Source organism: Vigna radiata, unplaced genomic scaffold (genome assembly GCF_000741045.1).
Source record: "Vigna radiata var. radiata cultivar VC1973A unplaced genomic scaffold, Vradiata_ver6 scaffold_283, whole genome shotgun sequence".
NCBI classification, from domain to species: domain Eukaryota; kingdom Viridiplantae; phylum Streptophyta; class Magnoliopsida; order Fabales; family Fabaceae; genus Vigna; species Vigna radiata.
In genome coordinates this window covers 306,640-329,845 of record NW_014542221.1, presented here as the reverse complement: position 1 = coordinate 329,845, position 23,206 = coordinate 306,640, and the positions used below count along the sequence as shown (strand labels likewise).

Sequence of the window (23,206 nt, the reverse complement as noted above, 5' to 3'; positions counted from 1 at the left end):
ACATCTATATATGTAGGTTTGGAGCTCTTTTCAATCATAAGACTTTGTTTGATTGAGTTATCCTGTGCTCAGGATCTTAAGTATAAACAATTGTTAGTTTTGTGTTCTGTTGAATGTGATCTATTGCACCATCAACATCACAACTCAAAAAAATTGTCAATTAGTTATGTTGGCATAGGCTATATAACATTTATATTATTTTTACTAGGTTGTGCACGTTATTTATTCTAAAAAGATAATTAACACATCTATTATTCTTGTTGTCCTTTTTATTATTACTATATAGTTGGTAAAGAGTGTACACATTATGTTAACTAATCATTATAATAACTATTATCACCCTTATGATAATTTATATATAATATCACAATTATGGTTTGGAAAATAGTGTGAAAACAAAATTACACTCTTCTAATTTCTTTTCTCCCAATGAGAAGAATCAATATGGATAGGATATAAATTAATCTACAGCTCATGAAGACGAAGCAGTCCATGGTCCATCTTTTGATGAACTACGGTTTCTATGTATTTCGTTGCTCTCATATTCTTCCATTTGAGAATAATATTGTCTCATATCCCCTTGCTTCTTTTCATTCATTATTTCAGATGAAACTGAAATAAATTCTGGAATCACAGTTTTTCCTTCAAGCATGCTAAGCACTGTTGACATGGTAGGCCTAAGGTTTGCAGTGGCATTTGTGCACAGAAGACTCACTTTTATCATCATCATAACCTCTTTTTCATTGAAATTTGGTACTAATCTTCTATCAATAAGCTCCATCAGATTCCCTTTCTCTTTCAATAAATGTGCCTGTTGAACAAAAGCCAACATACCAAGCATGTGAAAATAAAGTACAAAAAAAAAAATTATGAGAGGGCACAAGTTGAATGTAATGAATAATTTGATTGACATAAATTGTTGGAAAAATATTGTGATAGCACACTCAGATATTTTTCTAAAATTGAGTTTTGTTATTTCTTGATAATTGAAGAGCTTTAAATAACCATGATACTTACAATATTATGAAATAAAAATAAAATCTGAAAATAAAATATCAATTGACTTAAAAATAAAATCTCCTTAACCTATCATAAAATAATATTCTACCTAGATAAACAGAAAATCATAACTACTCATTTCTATTTTATCTCTATCAAATCAAACCAAATATTACTAGACCCAAAACTAATAAAATAATAAATCTCTAAAATTTAAGTTTATCCCAACAAACTCCCCCATAAACTTAAATTCTTCTTTCCTTGCTTTCCATGTGCATCATCCCATACCGGGTTTGCTTCTTTCAATCAAATTTGACTTCTTCTTTTTCCTTATGACCTTCCTGTCTTTTATCTTAGTTGACCTCTTTAATGCTTTGACTGACTTTGTTATGTCCAACTTCTCAATAACCTTAACCAACTCATCTATGACCTTAGGCGATTTCTCAACAATCTTGACTGACATCTTCATCGGGTTTTTCTCATCATCTTCATCTTCCTCTTCATTTGGTTCAAGAACACTAGATGTTTTCTCTTCTTTTTCAAGAGTCGCCTTCTTCAGCTCCTCAAGCTCAACCTTTTGTTTATCCATAATTTCATTAGCTTCATCTAGAAGCCTCCTTATTCGTCGAATCTCTTCATCTTTTCCTTTGAGTTCTTTCTCCAGGTTTTCCTTCTCCACAATTGTTGCATCCTTTACCGAGATCACTTCATCCGTTGTTGGGATTGGGCTCTCCATGTCCACTACATCCGAGCTCTTTGCCATCAACAGGATTCCACACTCTTCTTCACCATCATCAGTAACAAGATTTGTCTCCCCATCATCAGTAACAAGATTTGTCTCCCCCTTTGTCCCGGTCTCGCAATACCTTGCAATATGACCAAACTTGCCACAGTTGTATCACTTTGTTGACATACAATCGTTTGTATAGTGGCCATACTTGCTACATCTAAAACACTCTGCCCTTGACCGATCTCCTCAGTCTTTTCCTTGTCTTCGGTCATGCCAATGCTGCTGACCGGTTTGATCTTCATTGCCTCTACCACGTCCACCTCGTCCTCTACCACAAGGACCTCGGCTCTGAGTAATCTGAGATTTATTCGAGTCAAACTGTACTTGTAGTAGTGCTTGATTGTCGGGTTCAACATGATCATCCCAACTCCTTCTCCTTTGTTCGTGGGCTTCTAATGACCCAACAAGTTCATCCACTGTGAGAACCGACAAGTCCTTCGATTCTTCGATGACACACACGATACTTTCGAAATCTTTTGTAAGAGATCTCAAAATTTTTCCCACAACTCGGCTAGATGGCATTTGTTCTCCATTCCTGCCGAGTTGGTTTGCCACCTTCTCTACCCGAGTTATGTACTCGGTTATATGCTCTTTGGGCTCCATCTTCAACTGTTCAAACTCTCCTCTTAGAGCTTTTATTCAGACTTGTTTAACGCGATTGTCACCTTTATACGCAACCTCTAATATCTTCCAGGCTTCTTTTGCTGATTTAGCATTCGCTATTTTTTCAAATTTTGACTCATCTACTTCATCTGACCCATCTCTTGCATGTGTTTTCTTCAATGTTGCTATATGTGCCACCGTCTGATCTTCGTCCGCATCAGGCTCAACGAACCCTTCTTCCACCATATCCCAAACGTCTTGGGATCTCAATAACGCCTTCATTTGTAGGCACCGATTATCGTAATTGGTTTTTCTCGTCAATTGTGGCACACTCATACCATTGACAACCTTTGACATCTCTCACAAAAAAAATCAAGCACTCATTTTTTCTCTCACAGTATTTGACTCTCTTCCCTCTCTTTCTCTCTCTCGGTACTCAGAGCATAAAGCTCTAATACCACTGTTGGGAAAATCTTGTACACTCAGATATTTTTCTAAAATTGAGTCTTGTTATTCATTGATAATTGAAGAGTTTTAAATAGTCATGATACTTACAATATTATGAAATAAAAATAAAATCTGAAAATAAAATATCAACTGACTTAAAAATAAAATCTCCTTAACCTATCATAAAATAATATTCTACCTAGATAAACAAAAAATCATAACTACCCATTTCTATTTTATCTCTATCGAATCGAACCAAATATTACTAAACCCAAAACTAATAAAATAATAAATCTCTAAAATTTAAGTTTATCCCAACATAAACAACTGTAGAAAATAGAAGTTACCCAATCTAAAAGATGAAAAGCTTCTTGCTTGGGTCGAGGGATAGCATTGCTCTTTCCAGTTACAATTTCCAAGGCAACCACTCCAAAACTATAGACATCTGCTTTATCAGTTAAATGACCATGCATGGCATATTCTGGAGCCATATATCCACTGCATAATTAAATCAAATCATGTTTAAATTTTGTTATTTTGAAGTATCATAACAACTTTACTATGTAAAGTTTCTTTCCTTTGTTTTTAATCAAAATTCATGGAAAAGATTTATGTTTAGAAACTTCATTTACTTACTAAGTGCCAGCTATTCTTGTGCTTATGTGAGTGTTGTCTTCATCATCCAGCTTTGCAAGACCAAAATCAGATATCTTAGGGTTTAGATCTTTGTCTAACAACACATTAGTAGCCTTTATGTCTCTGTGAACAACTTTTAATCTCGATTCTTCATGTAGGAAAACCAAACCTCTAGCTATACCAACACAAATCTTGTACCTGGTTGCCCAATCCAATCGCAAACAAGATTCTTCATTTCCTTCATAAATTAGACATCAATACAATTTAGTCATTTAAATATTAAAAATAAGTTACAGTAAATTAAGGAAGCATATTTGATGATTATGAAAACAAATACTTACTAAATAAAGCATGTCCAAGGCTATTGTTTTCCATATATTCATATACCAACAACAATTCATCTCCCTCAACACAACAACCGTAAAGTTTGACAAGACAAGGGTGTTGCAGAGCAGAAATCAACCCTATCTCATTTATAAACTCACGGTTTCCTTGCTTAGACTTTGATGAAAGCATCTTAACTGCTATTTTTGTGTCATCTGATAAAGTACCCTGCAATTATGAAATAGTACATAATTTTTGTGAGTTTTCTATATTATGCAATAGGTTATTTATAAAATTCAATAAATCAATCAAAACAATTATGAGAAGTTATGTAATATTTTGAAGGGTACCTTGTAGACAGGACCAAAGCCTCCTTCTCCAATCTTATTGGAAATATCAAAGTTATTCGTTGCAATCTTGATTTGACGCATGGTAAACAAACCCACTTGCAAATTTAAATGCTTTAGCTCTGTCATAGAATATCACTGAAATTAGATACCTCAATAAATCTTATAAGAATGTTGTGTTTTGTCAATATGTTGAAAGAGATAGATATTATTTTTAAGAGTTTAATTATGATATTGTTATGGTTGAAAGTTTCACATTGATTAGAGATAAGGCCAATTAAGAGTGTATAAGTATGTGTAAACCTCACCCTACAAGCCGGTTTTGTGGGGTTGAATTAGGCTTAAAGTCCACTTCTAACATGGTATCAGAACCATGGTTAAGAGCCAATCTAGCAATATTCTTATTTCTTGGGCATTTCTGTTCCACCCGCTATCGGACCGTTATCTACAAACCAGTTTTGTGGAGTTGAGTTGGGTTTAAAGTACACTTCTAACGGTTATCAAATTATAAATCACTTATAATATATTTATAAGGTAATTATTATAAAACTTAATTTAACTGCCATACATAATATGTTGGATTGGAAGATATAGAACTATTTTATTTTGTTAGCGTGCAATATTTCTTCTCTTATTTTAATTAAGAAAAAAAAATACGAAGGTTGAATATCATCTTTTACACTGTCAGCTAATTAAAAATCATGTTTATTATGAAAATAATCATCATCAAAATCAGAAAATATACCATTCAGTAGTTTATAAAACATTTTATAATATCATATTTTCTGGTAAAGAGTTTATGGAAATGAAATGTCAAAATCTATTTGAAACCTAGGAGATATGAACAAAACAAAAACATATTTCACCATTTATAGTTTGTCACTTTATTCAAGATAATTACCTTTTGCTAATGAATTTTTTCTCCCAGTATGAAGTCTCCAAGCAAGTACAACAAGCAGGACAAATATTATTGCAGAAACTGCTATCGCAATTGCAACCCCAATAGCCATGCCACCTGAATCTGTTCTGGAACTGTTTACTGATAATTGTAGAAGAGCAATACGTGTCATTTGATACCTTAAATGCAAAATTGGAAGAATAAAGTGACAGAGACAAAGTGAGTTACCACGAATGACAGATATAGCAGATATAAGAGGGCCATATACTGATCTATATGGGATAGCAGTTGTTCCTTTTCCAGCCCAATAAAATCGAATCTCTAAAGAGTTATTACTAACAGTAGTTGAAATTCTTTTTGTGATGTTCTTCCCAACTCCTCCTGCTTCATTTGCAATATTGAAATCCTTCAATTCTAGCTTTCCCTGCAATAGTTTCATGAAAAACCTTAATGTATTTTGACTTCTGTAGTTCTTAATATATAGAGTATAAACTCTGAGTAATTCTACAAGTGAAGTGAAATGCACTACAAAGACTGCTATAGTACCTGAATGTAAACATCAAATATACGTCTTCCAAGACTGCTATATGTGTTATCATCAGTGAACATGATCTCTGCAAAATGCAGTGATACTGTGTACTCTCCATTTTCCAGACACATTCCGTAATAAGTCAAAGAAATGGGAGATACACGTGCAGTCTGATACAATGCAGAATCTGTCATAGAAAGCGTATTTTGACTTTGCTGGGTATAGACTTCTTTATTATCACCACCCAAGAAATGACCAGTATTGCTAAATGCCCAGTTTTCTTTGGGCATTTTAGATGTTGCTGCCCCTGATGAATCCACGTCATCGTCGTACACTATACCCTCACTACTTGTCTCCTGTCCACCACCACAATTTATATGGAAATAGTCAAAGGCTGTTACAAAAGGACAAAAAAAAGTCAGACTTTTTTGAATGCAATAATCATTTTCATTTCATTAGGAAATTTAAATCTTATATTGTTAAGTATCGGTTGTGTTCAAGAAAATGAGATCTTAATTTTTATTTTACTTTTATGATGAGAAATAAATTATATTTTTTTAAAATCAAAGAAGTTTATTTTAGTGTCTAATCAACGTACACTAGAAGGAGAAAAACTATTAGTGTCCACAAAAAATTGACGCTATTGGTAAAGGGTCGATCCTAATCATTATTAGTTTTCGTGTTTGCATTTAAAATATCTACTGTAAATAAGATTTTAATACTAGTACATTAAAAAAAACGACACCGGTTATTTTTTTATATACGCAGTGATTCATGAACTGATATATATATAGATGAGGCAAAAAGAGATAGTCTTTTTGTCTCGGTTGTGAACCGAGGCAATATGTGGGGGTCTTTTGCCTTGGTTGGTTTCGAACCGAGGCGATAAATGTCTTTTTTTTTCCTAGAAATTGGGTCTTTTGCTTATTTAAAATATTTTTTTTTTCTTTTTTTTATTTGCAATGATACAACGTAGGCAGCAAACGAAATGGTCGGAGGCGACAAGGAAACGATCGAAGGCGGCTACGAAGCGACTGAAGGTGGTGACAAAGGGCTGAAGGGTCGAAGGTGGCAACGAACAACCATTGGCGGCGATGAACAGCTGGTGGCGACAATGACGACAGTGAAAACAACGAGAAGCGTAGTTTGCACGAGAGAAATAGAGCCAGCAACGTTCGTGCGATAGATGGAGCGACGACCAGTGGTGGAGGAAGCGCGATGGCTAGTGATGGAGGCAGTGACGACGGAGCGACAAGAAGAAGTTGTTCGCACAAGATGAGAAACGATTCTCTGGCGGAAGAAGAAGAAGAAAGAGTGAAAATGTGCTTATTGTTTTACACTTCTGGAATTTAACCAAGGATGAGATTATGTGTTTGACCTCACTGTTCTGGTTTTTAGTACAGGTTCAAGGCATGCTTAGTCCAAGGGACTACATAAGGTATGTTGGGCTTAGATAGGCAACACAAGTGAAATCTGTGTGTTTTAGTCTAGAAGAACATGGAAAGTAGTATTCATCACAAATGAGAGTATTGAGTGATCCTGCAACAAGAGGGATCTAAGTAAGGTTATTTATGAAATCTATTCTATTCATTTTGCATATTAGAATTGTTGTTTGGTTGGTGAGTTTGTGTTTATGTTTTCATTTTTCTTTTCTCTTTTTTATTTTTATGTTTTTCTTTTTCAATTCTCTTCTTTGTTTTTATGTTTATGCCTTTCAATCCTTAAATCTTTGTTTATATAAAAATTGGGCTAATTTGTTTGTTCAAGTATCTTTTATGCTTTTGTGTGTGCTAGGTATTGATGCTAATGATTAAGAAGACATAAGGAGGAAAGAAATTTAAACATCAAGCTACTTGGCTAAAAAAAGTTTGATTTATTTCTTTTTTATGTTTTTAACTTCTTGTTTTATTGATAATAATCAAGAGTGAGACTTGGTTGGTTTAACAAATATGATGGACTTGGTTTTTTTACTTTGAGTGAGTTTTACATAATTTTATAAAAACCATTTATGTTTGCTTATAAGTTGAATTTGGATTACATTGAGAGTATGCTTTGATCTTGTGAAAAATTGTGCTTGTGGTTGCTCTCATGTTTGTGTGTCGAGAAAGTTGTTATTGTTTTTGCTGCATTAATGGTTGTGGTAAAGTGTATGATAACTTTTGGAAACTAAAGACCTTAATTGGGTGAGATGTTATATCTCAGAGTTTATATCTATTGAGTGCTATCACTTTTTTATGTACAATTAATTTTGTTTGAGTTTCACACCACTTGAAAGGATCCATGATAAGTGCAAGAAGGATCGTCACTTCTTCTTCATAAGATAAGACCCAAAATTCAGATTATATCTCAAAAAAGAAATGCAATTTAATGTAAATAATTCTTATATTCATTCAATGACAAAAGGATGATGTTAATAAGTAGAATATGTTTTTAAGTTTTGTATTTGTACTCATAGGTAGAATACATTTTGGTCATTTAATATAGAAAGTTTTTGGATTAATCAATTATGTGATATTTTAATCGATTATTAATACAAACCTCGTTCAGTAGAGTAGATATTCGATCTTTGAAAGTAGGTTTCTTGAGTGACCATGACATGATGAGTGAACTAGGTTTTTTTTTTTTTTTTTTCTAGCTCGACCTTAAGGAACCATAAAACATTAGCTTGGAAAGCTCTATCTTTCATTTTGCAAATGTGGCAATATGGAAAACATGAGTGAGTCAGATAGCCAATCACACTTGAAGCATGACTGTTTTGTAGCCTTTTCCAACTTTGAATATTTGAAATTTTCCCTTCCTTTTGGTGAGTCTTTGTAAGCTCCTACGCCTATCAATACGAGTGCTCAACCTTGTAAAAGTAACTTGGAATTAACATAAAGAAACTCAACCAAATTGTAGTTTCTCTTTTTCTAAGTTCGGTAGGATAATTTCTTTGATAGACTTTTTTTCTTAATTTTTTTTTCTGAGAGTTAGTCGAACATTTTTCAATAAATACACTCCAATCCATTCACCAAACACAACCAAACCTTAATCCAAATCGATTCGGCTTTCAAACTCATCATCTATCACCAATTTTGCAGTTCAGTAAAGTGTGCGTTGGACTTCGACCAACTTACGATTTGTAAGCTTTCATGCATATGATCAAGGCTAGTATTTTGCAAGCTTATATATATATATTGTTTAACAGTAACAAAGCTCGAAGAAAATACTGAAACTTACTTCTTGTACAGTTTGCTCTTGTCAGACAAGTAACAGGTCCACTGTAGGAATATTAAGACGAGACCAAACACAAGTTAGCAAAAACATTGAACCAAACACAGAAAAAAGGAGTATATATATATAACTTACTTTTGGCTCATTGGGAAGCTTGCAAACAAGTTCCTGTAGCATAAAAGATATGATTAACAACACAATACAAATATCTCGATAAATTACAGATAAATTAAAGATAAAATATTTCAGTTCTTACACTCCTGCAATCTCTTGGCATGCCTCGGTGGAGTTTTTATCGGTGAAGTTGTTATATGAAAGATCTCTATAAATACATGTAAGTGCAATTCAGAAACTAAGAAAAAACCAATCGGAGTATTCAAATTGGAAGAAATCTTTCATTCCATGAAGCACAATATAAAATATCACTCCATTCAAACAGTAGTAAAGCAAGAAATGACTATGCAACAGATTCGACAAATGCATGACAAAATCAATCAGGATAAACAGATTTATATCAACCCTCTCTTATGAGTCACTCAAAGGTAAATAATATAAAAAGATATTAAAAAGAAGCGGGCAAAGATATGATTGACTCAATTAATATCTTCCTTTGAAAAAATTATTAGCATATTAATCTCACATTGGTAGGTTTTTTCTTTTGAGCAACCTCACAAAACCTATTTATTAAAGCTTTAGTGGAATTTTCCTCATTTAAAGTTTTTATCTTATATTCTCTTGTTTAATTAGACATAAATTAAGAGGGAGATAATTTTTATTCATATTCTTCTATGTCTAAAAAAATTTATTAATAGTTGTATATTAAATCATAAATATATAATAAGATAAACTTAGATTAGACTATTATGTATTTTGTTTGGCTATAATAATCTCTATTTTAAAGCAATATAGATACAACTTTGTGTACTTTCATATACACTTACAAATTGGTATCATATTTTTAAGGGGCCTAATACACAAAGTTGTGAGAATCGAACAAATCTCAAAATGCAAAGATATCCACCAAGATTACTTACTTTTATGGTCAACATTATGACCATTGGAGCAAATTAATGAAGAATTTGTTTTGTGCCACGACACTTTGAAACCTAGTCAAAACTGGTGTAGAGGAGTTAAACGAGGGCATCATTCTCCCTAATGCAGAGATGGAATAGTTTGAGAAATCAAGACTTACCTTCATTCTCTTAAGCTATACTGCAATATCTATTTACCTTTATAAGGAGATAGAAGAGAGAAAAAGAAAAGTCAAGCAACACTCTTAAACTTCATTGTATTATTTGTTTACATTCGCAAGATGAGAGAAAAAAGAGAGGAGAGAAACATTTGCGAGTGTTTAGACTGCATTGTATTGTAATCACATCTTCTCTACGAGAGTAATAGTCAAAACGAATTGTAAGAAATCGTTGATTGCAATTTTTGGAGAGAATCAAAACACTTGCAACTTAGCTCTGGAGAGTTAAGGAAATCTAGGCAGCGTATCAGAGGATACCAAAATTGTCTAGTTCCAGTAGTGGTGCAAATACTGAACTAGTCTAGGCTAATTAAAAGTTATTTGCTAAGTAGGGATACTAGGAGTTGTGAAGAATACTACACAACCAGGACTGGGTGAAACTCAGCTAGGCAGTATCAGTGGATACTAGTAGCGCCTAGGGATACTAGGAGTGGTGTGAATACTCATCCAGTCTAGGGTAACGAGAGGCTATTCGCTGAATGAGGATACTAGGAATGATGTGAATACTCATCTAAAGGTAACTAACAACTACTCGTTGATTGAGAAACTAGGAGTGGTGAGAATACTCAACTGGTCTAGGCTAACTGGAGGTTATTCACTAATCAAGAGTGGTCAAGAATACTTCACAACCAAGAGTGGGTGATACTCAACTAAACGATATATCACAGTGATACTAGAAGCATCTAGGGATGCTAGTAATGGTGAACAATACTATGCAATTAGGAGTAATTCAAACTCAACTAGTCAAAAATAACAATGGTTACTCAATACGACTAGGAACACCAGGAGTGGTTTAAAACACTCAATTGTACTTCATTGAATATTTAATAGAACCCTCTAAGTTAACTTAGAAGATAACTAGATGTAGCTCTAACAAGTGAACCAATATAAAAATTGTTTGTGTGATGTAGTCTTTTCAATAAACAACTGGCTTTTAATGAAGGAAATCACAATACGCACTTAAGTTTTCAACTAGAGTTTACATTTTCATCGTGTTACTGCTTAAATATCTTTTGGAGAATATTGAGTTAGGTTTGTAAATGATCTTCATGGAATTACGTCTATAGATAAAGTACAACCAACTCATAAGTGTTACATACATCATGCTTAGTCCTCTAAATGCGAAAAAAGTTATGAAAACACTATTCAACCCCCTTCTAGTATTTTCTTGCAACTTCAATTGGTATCAGAGCCTACCTCGATGAGTTAATTCTTAACAGAACTCGAGGCAACAGTTCAAAGGCCTATGGATCAAAGGCTAAGGATCATCTAAGGAGCATGATGTACAAGAAACAAGACAAGGCAGTAAAAGGGGAAACCTTCTCATCTCCAACATTTGAAGAATGGGTTAAGGATGTCAAAGAAGAAGGCTCAACATCTGTGACAAGGAATTCTCTCTCTCCATCCTAACCAAGAAGGTGCTTGTGAAAAAGATTAATTGGTCCTCAAAAAGGTTTAAGTCATGAGTAAATTCCACTACAACTAGTTGACCAAACAAGTCGTTTGTTCAACCATCAAGCTCACAAGACCCAAGGAGCTCATCTAGGAGGATGTCAACATGATTCTTCTAGAATGCATATCATGAGTCAGAAAAGAAGCTCACATAGGAGTCAATGCTCATAAGTAAAAGAGGGACTTGGGTAAGTATGTGGAGAACATTAAAGGTAGAGCATGAAACTCATAGCAAAAGCTTCGAACAGTCGTCCAGGAAAGTTGGACAACATCAAGAGAGGTGACTCCAAGTTGAGGTCAAAAGTATATGTTACAAAAGTCAACTGTCAAAAGTCAATTGTCAAAGCTCAAATCGGGAAGCTATCTCAACGAGTTGGACAAGAAGATTAGAGATAAGCTATGGAGAAATAGGTATGAGCTTTATTCCCTCTCTTAGTATTGGACTGCTTTGGATAACAATATAACTTCCTAAGAACACATCAAATATGACAAAATGGGCATGTTAAGCAGTCAGGTGGTTTACCTAGTCTATTGATAATGACTTATGATAGATTTGATGCATGAAAAATGTACAAAGATTTAAAATACATAATTTAGTGTAACGTTCATTAAGTCCATACTAAATTTATTTTTTGGTTAACATCTAGCATGTACTAAACTAAATAAATAAAATATTAAAAATAAATAAAATTAGACTTAATTGCTTTTTTGGTCTCCTGGGTTTTGTGTCTAGTTAGTACTCGTTTTTAAAATGCCTCTATTGCGTCCCAATGTGATGTAATTGCATCGATCAATTCTTGTCCGTTAAATTGAAATAAAGGGATTAAATATTTGATGATGTGGCAAAGAAATTTCCACTTAGAGGCATGATAATAAAGAAACATGGAGAGTGAAGTTAGATGGAAGAGAAGACACATATTTGGGTCAACGAAAAAGCTAGGACGAACCCACTACCATGTTGGTGCATTTCAGAAGCCACACAAAAGCTCACAATACTACATTAAGAGGAATAAAGAAGAGAGAAAAAAAGATGGATGTATGGCATAAAGGAGAGAGAAAAAAAAGTACAGATTTCTTTCTCACATCATCAAACATTTAACTCCCTTTATTTCAATTTAAGGGATGAAACTTTATTGATGCAATTATACCACATAGGGATTGCAATAATACCCGTACCCGCGGGTATCCGCGGGCAAAACCCGTTGCGGGTATTTAATATTCGCGGGTAGAAGGTACCCGCGGGTAGCGGGTAGCGGGTAATTTAATACCCGCTCGTTAACGGATCGGGTACGGATATCATATTATCCGTACCCGCGGGTACCCGCTACCCGTTAAAAAAACTAAATTCCAATTTTACCCATTATCTTTTTATGAAATTACAAAATAAATTAAAATATAAAATTACAAAATAAAACTAAAAAACGTTGCAGAGAAGTGAAAAGCTACGTTGTAGAGGAGTGAAAAGCTTCATTTTTCTTCTTCTCTCTCAGACTTCTCTCTCAAAGCTTCTTCTTTCTTCTTCTTTCTTCTTCTTTCTTAATATTCATTTCCCTTCTTCTTTCCACCACCTACTAACCACAAGAATCTCCGCCACCTACCAACCACAAGAACCACCGTCTTCAACGACCCCGTTATTGCAGCTTCTTCCACCGTTCACGGCTCCGTCCGCGGAAGCTTCTTCTTCCACCATTCACGAAACAGCTTCTTCTTCCAACAACAGGTGATCCCATCGCGACAGCTTCTTCTTCCAACAAGAGGTGATCCTATTCGCAAAGCTTGAGACGCCGAAACGCATCGGGAGCGACGACGAGAGGCAGATCTGAGACTCTTTGGTGTAAATCTGTGATCCTTTAACGCAGATCTGAGATCCTTTGATGCAGATCTGAGATTCTTAAGTGCAGATCTGAAATGTTTTTGTGCGGATCTGAAATGTTTTTCTGTAGATGGGAATTTTGAAGTGCAGAACTATGTAGATGGGAGTTTTGAACTGCATATCTAGGGTTTATAGATTTTGAAAAAGAAAGGTTAACGGGTATCCAACGGATACCCGCGGGTTGAAAAAAATCCACGGATTTTTTTATGCGGGTACCCGATGGATATCGGGGCTGATAGCGGGTACATTTTTTACATGCGGGTCGGGTTCGGGTATCGCACTATCCTGCCCGAACCCGACCCGTTGTCATCCCTAATACCACATACTTGATTGATGATAGAGACATTTTTAAAAGCAAGCACTAATAAGACACACAACTCTAAATATGAGGACCAAAAAGTAATTAAACCATAAAATTAATATTTGTTAAATAAATATTAACCTTATTTATTTAAGTATAAATTTTTTATATTTAACGTCTATATAAAAACACTTATTTAAATTAATAAAATATTAAAATTAAATAAAATTAGTATTTAATAACTAATATTTTTTACTTTTAATAATTAATACTTTCTTTTATAATTAACATTCATTTAACTAATATGAATTTAAATAAATATAAATATTAAAAAAATAACTTTATTTATTTTTAATATTTATTTTATTATTTGTATAGTTAACATCCTCTTAACAAATACTAAATTTAATATATATAAATATTATAAATAAATAATGTTAACGTTTAAAAAACTAACACATATTATTTATTTTAATATTTATTTTAATTAATATTCATTAAATTATACTAATTTTAATATTTCTTTAATGAAAAAATTTAAAATAGTTAAACATTTTTTTATTTGTTCTTTAAATTATTTTTTTGTCAAGCTATACCAACACTCATAATATTATCAGTAATTTGATCCACACTAATATCGGAGAACTAAATTTATATTTTTTTCATATGTATATAAATAGATATGTATATCAATGGGAGCAAGTGTATTTGCATTTAATATGTGGTATTGACTACCCAAATATTTCATTATATATTTCCATTATTCTTTTTTATATATAAAAATAAAGTAAGCTAATACACAATATGATTAACAAAGAATGTTTAAACAGTTTAAATCTAGAAAGCATAAAATAGGGTTTGAAATAGAACTCACATAGAATTAACTGCTGTTACCCACATTGGTAGGGATCCACTAAGTAGGTTTCCAGTGAAATATCTGAGAAGTAATTACAAGAGAAAAGTCAACTATGTAGTAGTAAAATGCTAAGCTAATCATCATTAATCTCACCATCTTTTCTTTTCTTTCTTTTCTTAAAACACCAATAATATTTTCTTAAAAATTAAGAAATGGTGTTATTAAAATACTGTTGTAAATGTTCAAACTGAAATTAGCTATGCTGCTAACACATTATAGAGGGGTAAAAAGGTAAGAGAAGTTCTTCACTGTTAATTAATGTAAAGAAAATAATGTAAAGAAAAAAATGTAAAAATTTATTAGATTTAGAAAAGATAAAAGAATAAAAATCATCAGAAAAATATAACCATTACAAAAATATATTTAACAGTATAAAATATATGTTTTATCCACACCAAACAACAACTAAAATTAACTTACACGTTGCCCACTTTTGATAGGGTTTCAAAAGTCTCTGGGATCTCTCCCCTTATTTTGTTAAAGCTTAGGTCTCTGAAAGAAATATCACCCAAAACAAGTTTAGAAAAGATAATAAAATATTAATGTATTTTTTTTAGTGAACATTAAGATATTTGAGGAATATATTAAATCTGGCTAAAACTTAGGTCAACTATATTATATGAAGCTAACTTAGCTCAAATTACTTTGATAGACTATTTTAAATAAATAGCTAGTATTTTAACATATAAATCAATACTAAATTACATTGAAGAGTTCATATTGGAAACACTCACAAGGTTTGCATAATATTATTGTCAATGCTTGTCATGCTTCCAAGATATGGAGGTAATTCGCCATTAATTTGGCAATTCCTTAGTATCCTACGAAACAATATCAATTTTGTGAATTTTGATGGAAAAAAAAAAGAAAAAAAGAAAAGAGTAATGAAAGCAATTAATTAACTCACTCACAGTGTTTTCAACTTTGTCATATTATTAATTTGTGGGAAAGTGGAATCTGATCCATTAATCAAATCAGTAATTCTCCTGCATTCAATATTTTGATGAAAATAAGAAAATGGTTTAACATTAAAATCATGATTACTATATGGAACATTATACTTACAAGTCGTATAAGTTGTGCAGAAATGAAATTTGAGAAGGAATTGGCCCACTTAAACCACTACCTTGAATTTCTCTGTACAATAAATATACAATTCAACAAAAAAATTAATAGAAATATAAGAAACATTACATTTTAATTCAAACATCAAATTGTTCTTACAATATTTCAAGATTTCTCCATCTTTGAATAAAACTGGGTATCCTTCCAGAGAAGTTATTGTCATTAAGACGACTGCATGTAAACAGTGGAAAATGCGAATGAAGAAAAATTCTAATTAGCTAAAAAACAATAAAATTCAAATTAACAAATGGCAATAAAATGGAAAATCACAGCTCTCTCAATGATGTAAGCTTAGCCAAAGTTTCAGGAAGTTCTCCAGTGAAGTTGTTAGAAGTAAGATGCCTGTTGGAATAATATAAATGCATTAATGAATTTGTTCATAACATCGGTGTTCGAGATAAATAGAAAACTTGGAAAACACACTCTTAGATAACTATTTATTAATTTTTATCTTAAACATCTTAAAAGTTATAATATTAATTAAACATATAATTAGGGATGATAAAAAAATCTGCAGACATTTACTACTTGCGGATAACGGGTATATTTTAATATCTATTTCTAAACGGGTTGGGTACGGGTAGTATACTACCTAACCCGCGTATACCCGTTTTCTGCAAAAAATAAAAAAAATAAATTTATATATATATATATATATATATATTAAATTTAATTAAAAATTAAATTAAATTATATTTTATTAGGTTAAATTTAATTAAAATTAAATTTTAATTTATATTTAATTTAATTTATATTATATTATATATATGTTTTTTTTAATTTTATTTAAATTTTATTTTAAAATATATAAAATATTTTTTTTTTACTTTTTGCGATATTTGCGGATACCCGCAGATATTTTCTAAACGGATACCCAGCAGATAACGGATCAGATAGAGAATCGAATTTTATCCGGCGGGTCAGGTTGCTGGTAGGCACTATCCGTGTCCACCCGACCCGTTGTCATCCCTTATATACACTATATATAAAAACTACAAACATAATGAAATTTGTTTTTGGATAATGCATGGCTTACAATCTTTGAAGGTGAGAAAGGTTTCCAAGATCCGGTGTAATATTTCCAGTGAATTGATTGTATTCCAGGACCCTATATTCAGTAGTAGTGAGTTATAATGAACAATAAAAGTTCAAAAGTTGGAAATTAAGATACTCTTGGATAGCCAAAAACTTACAAACTTTGGAGGGTTGTGATGTTTCCTATCTCTTTTGGGATAGGACCAGTGAGTCGATTTCCATAAAGAGAACTACCATGGAAATGGAAGACATGAATTAGATAAATGTTTTCAGAAATAAATATAATATTTATAAATTATATATTAAAAAATACTAAAAAAAAAGTGGAACAACGAAGAAAATGTAGAGAAAAAAAAAGGAATACATATTGCGAAGTTTAGAGGAACCCCATGCATCAGGAATTGTGCCACTAAGATAATTGAGAGTGAGGTCACTGTCAAAATAAAGAAAATCAGAAGAAAGTCATTGTATAATATTGTAGTTGGTGACACATGCATACACAATTGAGAAAAAGTAAAAGAAAAAGTAAGAAAGGAAATTGAATATTTTGTACATTTCTTCAAGGTGAGGTAGCCTTTTCAAATCAGGTGGGAGCGTGCCTGTAAGATTTTGTGATTTCAACGATCTGCCAATTATTTATGCAACATAAAAAATGGAGATAATTAGAAAACATTTATGAAAACTGATTTTTTTTCATCATGATTATATAAATTATAATAAATAATTTTGAGGTTTAATTAATAATTTAATTCTTATAATGAAGTCTATAATTTATTTTTGGTTTTTATATATATTTTATTTAATTAAGTCAGTATTCATGAAATAGAGTCAAATTGATCTATTTATTATATTGACATTAATACTATTTGAAAGTGTCAAATGTAATATATTTTTTTTCTTTAGAATATCTTTGATTTTTTTTTCTCCACCTCCTACTAGCATCCAATGCCTTACAAAACAATACAAACGTTTAAAGTAACCTCCTAAAAATGGTAAATAGTAGGAATAACTCCCATGAGTATATAAATAATCCTACACTAAAAAGAATATGAGGAACTACCACATATATTCACGTATAAGATTTGATAGTTGCATAAATGAGGACTTCATATTTGATCCAACTATTAGAAACAATTTTCCAAGAACTTAGAGAAATAAGATAAACAACAATGTAGACTTAATATAATCTTCTATGTGTAAATACACATTTTCCTAAAAATAATATTTCGTTCCTTAATTATAAGAGTGAAGAGAATCACAAAATGTACTTTTTGCTATACAAAGAAGAAATACAACAATAACACTCACTCTTAGTATTAATGTCAAACAAGAATAAAATTCTTACGAATTGATTTGTGTGTTAAGTGAATGACAAAATGTAGAGAAAAAGTCTCACATTTCAATAGAGCACAATATCCCTTTATATTGATATTGATCATGCATCTTTCAAATCCAAGAGATATCATATTTTGATTAGTTACATTTCTTCATGAATGATTGTAACTTTTCATGAATGGTTATAACTCTTCATGAATGGTTGTAACTCTTCATGAATAATTGTAACTCTTCATGAATCTGAAAATTGTCTCTAATACTCTTAAATTCCAACAATCTTCCACCATTTGAGAGTATTGTATAATTACTTAACACAAACATCAATTTAATAATTGCAATCTTACACATAAATGAAAGTGTACATAGACTTGAAATTTCACTTAGTAGAATACACATTGAGGAATTTGTATTTTATTGGTATCGAAACGATTGAACCAACATAATACATAATGAAGTCTTCAAGATACTCTACATATAAGATAAATTACATATTCTTGTTATACTTGAAACAATAGAGCCATGTCTCCATATCTATTCATAAGTGGAGTAAAGTCATGTCCCCTTGACTTCTTGAAGCGGCCAAACTCCGCAGTTACATAGGTTGATTTCTTAGGTAAACATGTTTTTGTGAGAAAACATAAATTCAAGAAATCAATTAAGAATTAGTCAACCTCCTACGCATCACAAATCTAAAGCACTCTTGAAATAATTATTTGTGCTTTCAATCATCAAATAAGAGATTTAATCTTATTGAACTTAAGACTCAATGTCATATTAAGTGTTAAGTTAAGATTCCCTTGTGATTAATCGTGGACTCCATTCCTATTCCAATTGTCATTCTGAAAATGGAATCTTTAGCCAATGCTTTAGTAAATCCATTAGCCAAATTAAACTTTGTTCGTATGAAATCTATTGTAATAATTCCATCTTTGATGAGTCCTTGGACATAACTATGTCTCACACCAATATGTCTTGATTTGCCATTGTATACTTGACTAAAAGCCTTTGCCAATGTTGCAACATTGTCACAATGTATTGTTATTAATGATATTGGTTTTGATAACAATGGTATTTCGAACATTAGATTCCTCAACCATTCGGCTTCCTTTCCTGTCGAGGCTAGAGTTATAAACTCTGAAGCCATAGTGAAATTTGTAATGCAAGTTTGTTTCTTGGACGACCATGGAATTGCACCTCCCCCAAGGAGGAAAATCCAACCACTAGTTGAAGAGTGGTCTTCTGCATTTGTAATCCAACTTGCATCAGAATATCCTTCCAAAACTGAAGGATAACCATATGTTAATCCATAATTAATAATTTTCTTTAAATACTTAAGTACTCGACGTACTGCTTGTCAATGTGATAAACTAGGGTTACTAGTATATATACTCAATTTGCTCGCCGCAAAAGCAATATCTTTAAACATATATTACCCTTGCATATTCCAGATGTGAAACTGCTTTATCACCATTAGGTAATATCTTTAAACTAGAGTCCATAGGGATTGAAACAAGAAAACATTCATAATTGTTGAATTTCTAACATATTTCATATTTTGTGATAGTTTGTCAATTATAGAAGAAATAATGAATGTCTCATCCATTACAATATTATGTTATTTGAAACTTAGGATTATTTGGATTTCATGAAATTGTTCCACTAGTCTAGCCTCAATCATTTTGTGGGATTGACCCGAATAAATTAGAAAAAGTGACAACAAAATTAGAAAGTCTTTTATAATTTTGTAATCCAAATTTGAGTATTTTACAAAGCTAAGGATTTATTGCTAGTATAATAATATTAAAAAAAAACTTAAAACACTAATAATTTGCTATTTATTATACAAATAAATAAACTGTAAAAAATATATTGAAATAAATTATAAAATAAAATATAATAATAAATGAATAAAAAATGTTTAATCATACTGAACATATAAGACAATAATAAAAAGTTAATATAAATTATGGAACAGATTATAAAAGCTCAAACTTTAATCCGTCAAAAATTACGTATTATTCAAAATGATCAATTCTAGAGAAGTTCTTCCTCCACCTCCTTACAATTCATCCTGCACCCTACATAATTGTAAAATAACCTATTTGTCCTTAAATTTTTCCTTCATGTTTTTTTCTTCCTAATTCAACCATGCATCCTTCTTGCTCCCTCTTCTTCCTCTTCCTATTTAAAAATATATTCTAAATTATATAATTCAAAATATATTTTTATTTTGTATTTAAAAATATATAATGTGTAAAATAAATTTTGTATTTCGAATTATAAATTTCAAAATATAATTTGTAATATAAAATTGTATTTCTAACGTACAATCCAAAAAAAACATATTTATATTTTATTTATGTTTCGGACTGAACATTCCAAAACATTTTCAAATTATACACTTCAAAATATAAAATAAAAAAATGAAACTCTTAACTGTATCAGAGTGCAGGAATAACCAGCCCAGACTCTAATATTCTAATTTCGCCACACTTTATAACGTGGGGTTGCGGCCCAACTAGTATATCAATTTATCATCAGTAATTTTTACCATACAATATTGCTAACTTTAGTTAATTAATGGGTCTTCACTTATTTATACTGGAAAAAAAAATTTAATAATTTTTTTTATAATTTTTTATAATGTGATAACGATCCGTTTTTTATATTTTTTAAATATAAATTTAAATAAATCAATAAATTGATAATATTTATTCTGTTATAAAAAAAATTGTAAAAATATCAAGATCACGTTATCCATATCGAGAAGAAACACTGTCTTCTTCTTAATCAGCTTCTTAACGAGCGTAAACGAAGATCAAATTGAAGGACCACTTTAGTGTTGAAAGAAAGAAACTCATTCACCTTATGAGTCTTACTCAGTTCACAGGATGAGCTTCTGAAGAGGGATTCAATTCAACTTTTTCTTTTTTGAAAAACAGTTATTTTCCAGTATAACATGTGATGGTCCAGAACTATTTTTATTTTTTTTTAAGGTTAAATATGTTTTTAGTTTTTATATTTTAGAATGATTTTGGTTTTAATCCATTTCTAAAATAAAGTACAATTTAGTCCTTCAATTTTAGAAAACTCTGGTTTTAGTTTTTTTTACCAAATTTTTTTAATTTTATTTGTTGTTTCAAGCACATTTCTTAGTTAACATTGAAGAAAAATGTGTCAAACAGTGTAAACAATCCAAATGTTATAATGAAACGTGCTTGAAACAACAAATAAAATTAAAAAAATTTGGTAAAAAAAGACTAAAACCAGAGTTTTTTAAAGTTAAAGGACTAAATTGTACCTTAGTTTAAAAATGGACTAAAACTAAAATCGCCTAGAAATATAGGGACTAAAAACATATTTAACCATTTCTTTTAAAGGCGAGAAATTTTCAATATAACTAATTGCAGAAACCAATTCAGATCTAGTTAGGTCTAAAAGATCAAAGTTTGTGAAAAAGTCTCAAAATTTGACAGGAAAGGGAAAAACTTAAATAAAGAAACTTACATTGAAACAACATGGCAGAAAGTGTCATCGGGGATAGCGCAATTGCATCTGACAATGTTGGCATTCTCACCGTCCGGAGTTACATTCCAGGGAGGTTTATTACTACATGGATCTATATTTGTGTTCCAGTTCTTATTACCAAGGGTGTTGCCTATATCTTTCAGAGCTTTCACTATAAATAACCAAATTTCAAAGGGCTATCAGCAAAAAACTTTCTACATATATATATATAAACACAAACATATCGTACCTTCGTCTGGGTGAGTGATATTTTGTCCAAAAGCAAGGGATATGAAGCATAGCAGAAGGAGTGAAAGGAAGAGAAATTGAGAAGGAGTGATCTTTTTCATGCTTATTCAGTAACGATTTAGGAACAGTTGAAAACAACTTAGATGGGTTGCAAATGAAAATTTTTAAAGTAGATAATACATGGAATATGTGTCTTCATGCTGATTCAATACCGAATTGAGAATAGCTGAAAACAAGTTCGGATGAGTTGCAAATGATACAGATAAAACATGGTATATTTGTGTCGGCAATTTGAGAGAGAAAGGAGTTTCATTGTATTTTCTGTCATGAAAGCAAAGTGAACAAAATGACTTTATATTATTTGTAGGAATAATGGAAGACAGCTTATGATGCCACTGTTGTAGTCATCTTTAATGTTGATGAGAAAAGAAATGTGACAATTTAAAAATGAAAAATAAACAAAAAAACAAAATTGAATTTTTAGCTATTTAATAGAAGAAAAAAAATTAGATTTTTATCGTTTTAGATACTTTGGAAGAGATCCAGAAAAAACTTCTTTATAGACATTTATAAAAATATAAATAATTATAAATTAAAACTATTTTGATATAAATTAAATTTTTAAGAAACATACATATTTACTTTTGAAGTCTTTGTTAAGAAAAATATCTATACTTTAAAGAGTCAAAGTCTACCTAGTCGTCTAATGTAATTTTCCATGCAATTATTGGAGTGCATTTATTTGATGAAAATGGCAATGGAGAAAGCAAAAAGAAGTTACCAAAGACTTTTCCACAAGCAAAAAATTATAATCTAGGTTTTATAGAGCAACTGTAAAACTAGGTTGGTGATTTTCTCACTAAAGTAATAAAAGAAAAAAAATAAACATGTGCAGAAACATCGGTTCTTGAATGCCAAAACCAAAGACAATGTCTTGTCTGTTGTTCTTTTGGCAAAGAACAAGACCGCGGCTACGTAGTTTATTTTTTTGGGTAATGATAGTTTGATACCATTCACAATTTTTTTACACCATCCACATGTTGCGTTTTAATTGGTCTAGTTCAAAAAGATTAAAAAAAAATTAAATGACATGAAAATACAAAGGATTTAGGTTTTGTTCACTTGAATGAATTTGAAGAGAGTAATTGAAAAAATTTGAGAGGATTTGAAGATAAATTTTTTTGTTGTTTATTTGAATAAATTTGGAGATAAGTGAGAGTGGATTTGGAAGTAAATTTTTTTAATCTGTCACATAAATTAAATCCTACACTCATTCTCACAAACTTTACTTCCAAATACACTCTCATTTACCTCCAAATTCACTCAAATAAACAACAAAAATACAAATCCACTCAATTACTCTCCCTCAAATCCACTC

The 23,206-nt window shown here is 31.2% G+C and overlaps 1 protein-coding gene across 1 annotated transcript; it reads right to left on the bottom strand.

Annotated features, from left to right (window-relative positions):
- Positions 1-321: 321 nt before the first annotated feature.
- LOC106779450 (probable leucine-rich repeat receptor-like serine/threonine-protein kinase At3g14840) lies at positions 322-22,181 on the bottom strand. The gene is given in 25 exon segments (XM_014667551.2): positions 322-463; positions 465-811; positions 3,187-3,337; positions 3,476-3,713; positions 3,817-4,027; positions 4,150-4,268; positions 5,048-5,185; positions 5,273-5,468; positions 5,591-5,967; positions 8,793-8,833; positions 8,922-8,954; positions 9,043-9,108; positions 14,536-14,598; positions 14,998-15,069; positions 15,312-15,398; positions 15,489-15,563; positions 15,643-15,714; positions 15,802-15,873; positions 15,973-16,044; positions 16,739-16,810; positions 16,896-16,967; positions 17,102-17,170; positions 17,291-17,362; positions 21,580-21,751; positions 21,830-22,181. Coding segments are annotated over 25 exon segments (3,039 nt in total). The 5' UTR covers positions 21,930-22,181; the 3' UTR covers positions 322-411.
- Between the last annotated feature and the right edge of the window lie 1,025 nt (positions 22,182-23,206).